General features: G+C 38.4%; 1 protein-coding gene and 1 pseudogene across 5 annotated transcripts in view; both read left to right on the forward strand.

The window, feature by feature from the left end:
- LOC133049270 (ATP-binding cassette sub-family C member 4-like) overlaps nucleotides 1-5,520 on the forward strand; it is a 374,395-nt gene extending 368,875 nt beyond the window's left edge. For 3 of the 5 annotated variants that reach the window (XR_009691259.1, XR_009691260.1, XR_009691261.1), the window contains 2 exons: nucleotides 2,053-2,656; nucleotides 5,172-5,520. Coding sequence is in view for 2 of the 5 variants with exons in the window: in XM_061133257.1 (XP_060989240.1) it covers nucleotides 3,370-3,385; nucleotides 5,197-5,323 (143 nt within the window). In the remaining 3 variants the exon portion in view is untranslated. Of the gene's footprint in view, nucleotides 1-2,052; nucleotides 2,657-3,369; nucleotides 3,386-5,171 lie in introns of all 5 variants that reach the window. The other 2 variants (XM_061133257.1, XM_061133239.1) reach the window with 2 other exon arrangements.
- Nucleotides 5,521-5,888: 368 nt separating this feature from the next.
- On the forward strand, nucleotides 5,889-6,976 carry LOC133049273 (non-histone chromosomal protein HMG-14-like; annotated as a pseudogene).
- The last annotated feature ends 2,900 nt before the right edge of the window (nucleotides 6,977-9,876 follow it).

Below are 9,876 nucleotides of genomic sequence, written 5' to 3' on the forward strand. Positions count from 1 at the left end.
TCATTGTGGTTTTGATTTGCATTTCTCTGATAATGAGTGATGTTGAGCATCTTTTCATGTGTTTGTTAGCCATCTGTATGTCTTCTTTGGAGAAATGTCTGTTTAGTTCTTTGGCCCATTTTTTGATTGGGTCATTTATTTTTCTGGAATTGAGCTGCAGGAGTTGCTTGTATATTTTTGAGATTAATCCTTTGTCTGTTTCTTCATTTGCTATTATTTTCTCCCAATCTGAGGGCTGTCTTTTCACCTTGTTTATAGTTTCCTTTGTTGTGCAAAAGCTTTTAAGTTTCATTAGGTCCCATTTGTTTAGTTTTGCTTTTATTTCCAATATTCTGGGAGGTGGGTCATAGAGGATCTTGCTGTGGTTTATGTCAGAGAGTGTTTTGCCTATGTTCTCCTCTAGGAGTTTTATAGTTTCTGGTCTTACATTTAGATCTTTAATCCATTTTGAGTTTATTTTTGTATATGGTGTTAGAAAGTGTTCTAGTTTCATTCTTTTACAAGTGGTTGACCAGCTTTCCCAGCACCACTTGTTAAAGAGGTTGTCTTTTTTCCATTGTATATCCTTGCCTCCTTTGTCAAAGATAAGGTGTCCATAAGTTCATGGATTTATCTCTGGGCTTTCTATTCTGTTCCATTTATCTATATTTCTGTCTTTGTGCCAGTACCATACTGTCTTGATGACTGTGGCTTTGTAGTATAGTCTGAAGTCAGGCAGGTTGATTCCTCCAGTTCCATTCTTCTTTCTCAAGATTACTGTGGCTATTCGAGGTTTTTTGTATTTCCATACAAATTGTGAAATTATTTGTTCTAGTTCTGTGAAAAATATCGTTGGTAGCTTGATAGGGATTGCATTGAATCTATAGATTGCTTTGGGTAGAATAGCCATTTTGACAATATTGATTCTTCCAATCCATGAGCACGGTATATTTCTCCATCTGTTTGTGTCCTCTTTGATTTCTTTCCCCAGTGTTTTATAGTTTTCTATGTATAGGTCTTTTGTTTCTTTAGGTAGATATACTCCTAAGTATTTTATTCTATTTGTTGCAATGGTGAATGGTATTGTTTCCTTAATTTCTCTTTCTGTTTTTTCATTGTTAGTATATAGGAATGCAAGGGACTTTTGTGTGTTAATTTTATATCCTGCAACTTTACTATATTCATTGATTAGATCTAGTAATTTTCTGGAAGAGTCTTTAGGGTTTTCTATGTAGAGGATCATGTCATCTGCAAACAGCAAGAGTTTCACTTCTTCTTTTCCTATCTGGATTCCTTTTATTTCTTTTTCTGCTCTGATTGCTGTGGCCAAAACTTCCAACACTATGTTGAATAGTAGTGGTGAGAGTGGGCATCCTTGTCTTGTTCCTGATTTTAGCGGAAATGCTTTCAGTTTTTCACCATTGAGGGTGATACTTGCTGTGGGTTTGTCATATATAGCTTTTATTATGTTGAGGTATGTTCCTTCTATTCCTGCTTTCTGGAGAGTTTTAATCATGAATGGGTGTTGAATTTTGTCAAAGGCTTTCTCTGCATCTATTGAGATAATCATATGGTTTTTATCTTTCAATTTGTTAATGTGGTGTATTACATTGATTGATTTGCAGATATTAAAGAATCCTTGCATAAAGCCCACTTGGTCGTGGTGTATGATTTTTTTAATATGTTGTGGGATTCTGTTTGCTAGAATTTTGTTAAGGATTTTTGCATCTATGTTCATCAGTGATATTGGCCTGTAGTTTCCTTTTTTTGTGGCATCTTTGTCTGGTTTTGGAATTAGGGTGATGGTGGCCTCATAGAATGAGTTTGGAAGCTTACCTTCATCTGCAATTTTCTGGAAGAGTTTGAGTAAGATAGGTGTTAGCTCTTCTCTAAATTTTTGGTAGAATTCAGCTGTGAAGCCATCTGGTCCTGGGCTTTTGTTTGCTGGAAGATTTTTGATTACAGTTTCGATTTCCTTGCTTGTGATGGCTCTGTTAAGATCTTCTATTTCTTCCCGGTTCAGTTTTGGAAGGTTATACTTTTCTAAGAATTTGTCCATTTCATCCATTACAGGCTTACATCAAGAAACAAGAAAAAAGCCAAATAAATAACCTAACTCTACACCTAAAGCAATTAGAGAAGGAAGAAATGAAGAACCCCAGGGTTAGCAGAAGGAAAGAAATCTTAAAAATTAGAGCAGAAATAAATGCAAAAGAAACTAAAGAGACCATAGCAAAAATCAACAAAGCTAAAAGCTGGTTTTTTGAAAAAATAAACAAAATTGACAAACCGTTAGCAAGACTCATTAAGAAGCAAAGAGAGAAGAACCAAATTAACAAAATTAGAAATGAAAATGGAGAAATCACAACAGACAACACTGAAATACAAAGGATCATAAGAGACTACTACCAGAAATGCATTTCTTGTTTCCCATTCCAGTTGAATATCTTCTTGGCATTATTTCTGCATACTCTACATCCTCTTAAATTGTCAGATTGCCGATTTTTTGAATGTTGAAGCATCAGATACCAATGCATTGTTCAGAGTTATAACACTGGAAGCATTAGCCTGAATCAGCAAGCTTTTCACTCTAATAGAACAGAATTCATTTGAAAAGAAAACTCAACATCTGGGAAAAGGTGCTTCCAAGTCACATTTTTTTAAATGCATAGTTCAGGTGAGCTGATCACTGTTTAATTGACCCTTTGAGAGATCTGATGGTCTATGCAATAGTAGAGAAAGTACCTTTTAGATACATAAAGTTGAAGGGGGCATTAGTTTGCTAGGGCTGCCATACAAAGACCACAGAGTAGGTGACTTAAACAACAGAAATGTTTTTCCTCACAGCTCTGGGGGCTGGAAATCTGAGATCAAGGTGTCAGTAGGGTTGGTTTCCTCTGAGGTCTCTCTCCTTGGCTTGAAGATGCCATGTTCTCTCTGTGTCCTCACATGGTCTTCCCTCTGTGTGAGCCTGTATCCTGATCTCTTCTTATAAGAACTCTAGTCTGTTAGATTAGGACCCACCTGTATGACTTCATTTTTAACTTTATTGCCTCTCTAAAGACACCTGTCTCCAAAGAGTCACATTCTGAGGTACTGGGGGTTTAGGACTTCAACATGTAAAATTGGAGGGGACACAGTTCACCTCAAAGGATGAATGCCTGTCATCCATTCTGTTCTGTGATGAAGCAAATCTGGTTGAAGTTTTCTGAAGTTTCTTTGTTCCCAGTGTGTAACAGAGCTGTCAGTTTGTCTATTCATGAAATCACCTAATAGAGCCCAGAAGTTATAAATTCCTCATATCCTATAGCTCGAGGAGCCTGGACCCGTTTGAATAGATGGAGGAGGTGCTTAGCATCCACGTGGCCTTGTGTCCCCCAGGTCTCTGAGCCTCAGGTCCTCACCTGTGTGTAGAGCAAGGATTACAGTCCCGTTGGCTCCTTCAATTTATTATGGAGATCAGATGAGAGAGCACATGCTTACGTACTTTGAGACTGTAGAGCATTTTACAGTGTAAAAGTGTGGTCATTTTTTAAAAGGCCATAGAGAGAAGCCTTGCATCTCAATAATAAAAAATATACCCATAGTTCTTCTAAGTAACTTTAGAGACTCTAAATCAGGGGTCCCCAGCCTCTGGATTGCAGTCTGGTACTGGTCCATGGGCACACAGCAGGAGGTGAGTGGTGAGCAAAGGAGCAAGCTTCATCTGCTGCTCTCCATCACTCACATTACACCTGAACCTCCCTCCACTCCCCTCCCACCCTTGTCCTGTCTGTGGACAACTTGTCTTCCATGAAACTGGGTCCCTGGTGCCAAAAAGGTTAGGGGGCCACTGCTTTAAATAACTAAAATGTATTTTTAATAATAAGTTTTAAAACAAATGATACATCTACTGCTAGACAATTTAAACACTTTTTAAAAATAATTTTTAAAAAATGATGAGCAAAAAGTAAATCACTTTCCATTCCTGTCATCACAAGTTCCTCCTCCAGGTGGAGCCCCAGCACCACTGCTGACTGTCTTGTGTATCAGGAAGAATTTGTGAATATGTGGTCTTTCAGTTTTTAAGTACAAATGATAGTTGTTCTTTCCTTTTTTCATTTAATATTGTATCTCATTATATTAATGCATACAGTTGTCTCATTCTTTTTCATGGCTACATGAAAAAGTGTTATGCTTTCTTCATTTCCTACTCCTTGTTTTCAGTGTTTGTCAATCAGAGTTTATAAAATGTAGAGATTACAACCTGATATTAACATCCAAATTTGTTGTGCTCATTTTATGTGTGAAAATGAGTAACCATTGGGCAGACAGTATTAATAGTTTTCCCAGCCTCTTTGTCACCTTGTTTTTCATTTATCTCCAGGCTTTGAGTCAGTAAAATGATTTTACTTATCAGTTTACCCTAGTGACAAAACATATTTGTGAATCGGAATGATCAGAACGCAAGTGGATCTACAGGTTGTTTGGCATTAAGTCTAGTCCCACTGAGGGATTATATTTTAGTGAGGCTACTTTCTCCATAGAATAAATATACCCCTGGTTTTTTAAATTGTGCCTCCACTAGTGATATTGTTGTAGCCATGCGTTCCGGGAAACAAACTCACTCAGAAGGACAATGCAGATAGTGGAGTGCAGTTTATTACACCCGGAGGGCCCAAGGCAGAGTCTTCTCTTAGCCAAGGACCCTGACCATTTTTTGTGAAAACGTTATATGCCCTAAGCATTAGTGTCCAAACCCACCTCCCGAAAATTCCCTGAAACTAGTCTGAACAAAGGAAAAAGAAAGATACAATCAAAGTTAACCCATGATTCATAAGCCTTAAGCCTAGGTAGTTAACAGTGGACAATTATCAATAGGCTTGTGGTCATACCCCAATAAGCATAATAGAAAGTATGATTCTATCCGGTTGCACAGATAATTAGGGTATTCTTTTAGGCGATGGAGAGCCCTGGGGCTCTTCCATCCTGGGCCTGGTTTTCCAGTTGGTATGTCATTTCCTTAGATACTGGGCATATAGCTCAAAGTCCATAGTCCGGCCTAAGATGGAGTCCTGCTTTCAAGATAGAGCCTGTTCTGTTTTCTCCTTCAATATGATTTGCTTCACATGAAGAAGTTAACATAGAAATGTGTTGCCTTAGGAGGAGTTAAAACTCTTAACCATATTGTTTTTGTCTTTTTCACCCCTTAGGTGCACTCTGAAAGGAAATAGCCAGATATTACAGTGACCATGTGATTATGAATATTTCCAGTGGACAGCCCTCATCCTCAACAATTTTTGAATCAATGTTCTGTTTCTACCATGAGCTCATGTCTATTCCAATAGGTTTTTGCACTGCATAAATTATATTATACATTTTTTTACACCAGCAACAAATATTTACATATTCCAAGATGTTAATCTATAATTTTTTCCTCCAACTTCACTCAGTGATTTCAAGCTCTTGCAAAGTGATTTATTATGTTTATTTATATGTTACACTATTTTCTTTCTTATCCAAATCAGAGGTGCAGGCCATCAATAAAAGCTGTCTCCCAGGTTTTGTGTCTTGAGAGACTCTAGAGCAAAACTGATTTTCTAAGATTTTAGACAAAGTTGTCACAGATGATTTTTTTTACTGTTCCCAGAAATACATATTACTTTCCATCAGGGATTCTGTTTACTTGAAGACAGTGTAAAGTTGCCGTTTTACGTAACCACTTCCTTTAACAGACCTATTGTCCATTTTTCCACTCAAAGACCTCTGGTTAAAATACTACAGAAAAAACTAATAGGAAAAACATACATGTAGGGTCCCAGCAGCTCGGGGGCTGGAGGAGCGGCAGCGGTCAAGCTACTCAGCTTCGCGAAGGCTCTCGGCGCGCCGCGGCCCTCAGGCACCCGGCTCTCGCCCGCCCCGCCGCCACGATGCCCAAGAGGAAGGTCAGCTCCGCCGAGGGGGCGGCGAAGGAGGAGCCCAAGAGGAGATGGGCGAGGTTGTCAGCAAAACCGGCTCCTGCAAAAGTGGAAACGAAGCCAAAAAAGGCGGCGGGAAAGGATAAATCTTCAGACAAAAAAGTGCAAACAAAAGGGAAAAGAGGAGCAAAGGGAAAATAGGCGGAAGTGGCCAACCAAGAGACTAAAGAAGACTTGCCTGCAGAAAATGGAGAGACTAAAAACGAGGAGAGCCCAGCCTCTGATGAAGCAGAAGAGAAAGAAGCCAAGTCTGATTAACAACCACACACTCAGTCCTGTCAGTGGTCCCTGTTTCCCTTCTTGTACAATCCAGAGGAATATTTTTATCAACTATTTTGTAAATGCAAGTTTTTTAGTAGCTCTAGAAACATTTTTAAAAAGGAGGGAATCCCACCTCATCCCATATTTTAAGTGTAAATGCTTTTTTTTAAAGAGGTGAAATCATTTGCTGGTTGTTTATTTTTTGGTACAACCAGAAAATAGTGGGATATTGGATATGGGAGGCTTTGATTGTCTTGGGTGTCAGCTTAACATTCCATAGATGGGGGGTAGCTTTTATATCCTATAATACAAAAGCATACTAAATGGCAGTTTGGAGTCAGTTGTGCATTCAATGTCTTGAACACTTTAAATTACTTCTCTTCCCATATTGTTTTGGTAGAATTATTTCCTACAGCAAACCACTTTTTGATCTTGGCTCTCCTGGTCAGAATTTTGTGCACTATACTATAACATCTTTGGTCGTGGTAGTCCAGTTTTCCTAGTAACTTGGTTAATGTGCTGTGAACAATTGACAGTTTGGGTATGTAGTGTATATGATATTAAATTGTGAATCAGTGGGACTTATGATGTAACAACATATCAATATTTGAAGATATTGGTACTTGATATCCTGTTAAGGAAAGTTGCTCCAAATTTTAAGCTGGAAAGTCACTGGAATAACTGTTACGAATCACAACTACATGATATTTTAGATTTCTGGTACGTATGTGAAGAATTGTGTACAAATTGAAATGTCTGTGTAGTGATCCTCAAAACAACCAATAAAATCTCAGTTATAAAAAAAAAAAAAAAAATACATGTAGTTTAAATGACATTATAGAAGAGAGAGGTATTACCCTCCAAAAAGAAATATGTTTAAAGTACAGAGGGACAATATTATGTGTTCTTCTCCTGTGTCTCCTGCATTGCAGGCAGATGCTTTACCGCTGAGCCATTGGGGAAGTCCTGTAAAAGAGAAGGAAGAGGAAAATGTGCTTTATCAAAGTAGGAACTCTTCCAGGGTATTTGCTAATGAAGGACAGCCATGTTCTAGACTGTCTTCTAGATAGAGGATTTTATTTTTTTACATTTTTAAAAAATTGTGGTAAAGTATGTATAGCATAAAATTTGCCATATAGCCATTTTTGATCATACAGTTCAGTGGCATTAATCACATTCACAGTGTTGTGCAGCCACATTGTCTGGGTAACTTTTGGTAATTATGTGCTTCCTATTCAGTGTGTTATTTCTGTAGAGTCATTTTGATAAGTTTCATTTTTCTAGGAGTGAATGTTTCCTGTGAGTTTTGAGCTTGATTGGCATGAATGTATCCACAATACCTTATATATTTAAACTGCAGCATCTCTGTGTTCTTTTGACTTTTTAATTTTCTTTGAGCCTTCTCTTTTTTATTAATAATCTTGCATAACTTTTTCCTATTTTCAAATAATCAACTTTTTGCTTGATTTATGCTTTCTGTTTTTTTTCTTTCCCTAGCTCAAAATATCATTCTTTCCTTCAACATTTCCTTTACTTTCAGAATTTTTTCTCTAAATTCTTAAATTGGAAACAGATTAATAACATCATTATTTTTCTAATATAAGTATATAAAGCCAACATATTTTTCTGAGATCCACTTTAGCTGCCACCTGCAAGTTTTGATACTCACCACTAATCACTAGCCATGGTATTATGTATTTTCTAATTCCTAATTTAATTAATTAACTATATCTTTTACCTGTGAGTTATTCAGAAGTATAATGTTCTCTAAATTTCAAATGGTAATGGATTTTTTCTATTAGAATGAATTATGTCAAACTGCTAACATTCAGTCTTTTTATAAGCTATAAAATGGCACTTTCATATATTCCAACATAATAATATTCTTTTATTACTATATAAATTAAATTCATTTTGGTCAGACAATGTTAGATTGTGAATTTTAAACCAAAAAGTAAACCACATTCACACAAAAAGTCCTTATTTCTACCATTTTGTGTTTTATTTTGGGGTTTTAAAATGTTATAAATATGTGTGTAATCAGTAATTTTCAAATAAAAATCCTCCTGAGTACTGGAATGTTTTCTGATACATGTTGCAGGCTACTTCTCTGGGATGCAGACTCAGATGGAGTTTAACGCTGGGATGTGTATCAGGGGTGCCCTTGGGGTCAACACTGTGGAATCAGGAGGAAAGAAACAGGGTGAGGCAGAGGGAAAGATCAAACTGGATCACTGGCCAGATGGCCTTAGCTAACCCCGTGTGGGTCTGGAGTGATGATGGCCCTTCAGGGTTGTCCTGACAGGTCCACTAGCCAGGACTTTATGCCCCTCCCTGGATGGGTCAGTGCACACAGGCTGCCCCCAGAGGGGCTGGTGGTTTAAACTTGCCCACTGGCAGCTCTTACAGCAGTTGGACAACAAGTCCTTGAAGGGAGGTCAGGACAGCATGTTTCCATGTCCTCCCATGGCATGTATCACAGCTCCAGAGGTGGATAATGAGGGTGTACTGTGGGGGAAACTCTTGACTGATGTGTAAGTCAAAATGATGACTTAATGATTCTCCTCACTACCTTTTGGTCTAAAAAATAGGGGAAAAGGTCCATGTAGGAGAGAAATCCTCATTCTCAAGGGTTAGTCCAGTTGTCACCTCTTCACCTTAAGATCAGTCATCATCCTAGGTAACTCATATTTCTATAATACCCTCAGCACCTCTCATTTGTTAAACTGAACCATACTTGGTTTGTGTCCCATTGTCACCATCCTGAAATGCTTCATTTGTAAACAAGGGCCCTATTCTTTCCGTTGTGACTGGGTCATCTAAATCATGGAGTCTGCCCTGACTGTGAGTGTTCACACACGGTCTGTTTTCTCACTAAACCAAGTAAGAGAAAGACTTGAAATTGTGCCCTAGTCACTTTTTAATTACATCTTCCAGCACAGTGTCTGTCACACAGGGGTTGCCCAGTAAATGTTTGCTGAGTGAATAAATGATGACTGACAACAAACTTTCCTTCTCAAAGTTATAATTTTGAAATTATAAGAGGTAGCCCAGGCAGGATAACAGAAAGCCCTGGTTTTGGAATCAGTAACACTCATCTACATCTCAGTTCTTTCTCTACTCCTCACTAGCAGTGTGGGTGCCCAAAGAATGTACTGTCCAGAGTGGGACAATTGAGAGTGACGGGAAAGTAATAACCAGCCAAGGTGCCAGGACAATAAACTGGCACCATTCTTAACAAAATGGGCTCTGGGCACACCCTACAGTCAAGTAACAATAGTTACATGTTTGGGTAAGTGTCTTACCCTTGGAGTCTCAGCTTCTTGTCTGGGAAATGAATCTAATTCCTGCTCTTGAACAGTTGCTTTGGTTGGGATGATGGATGGACCAAGAGCATCCAAAGACACAGGGTGGAATCAGACTTTGGTGATTCCTAATCACCAGGAGAGGAGAGCAGGATTGGCATGGATGAAGGAGGTTTGTAGACTGTAGAAGGTGTATCTGAGGAGGTCCTCATCTGATGGCCTAAACCAAACTGTTCCTCCTCCACATGTAGTTAAAATGACACAAGCACACACGGAGGAGCACAAGCTCTGGAGTCAGGGACAAATCCTGGCTCCTCTGGGCACTGACTGGGTTTGGATACAAGTTCTGCTACCTGCTAATCATGGGCTCTTAA

This window comes from Dama dama, chromosome 30 (assembly GCF_033118175.1).
Source record: "Dama dama isolate Ldn47 chromosome 30, ASM3311817v1, whole genome shotgun sequence".
NCBI lineage: Eukaryota > Metazoa > Chordata > Mammalia > Artiodactyla > Cervidae > Dama > Dama dama.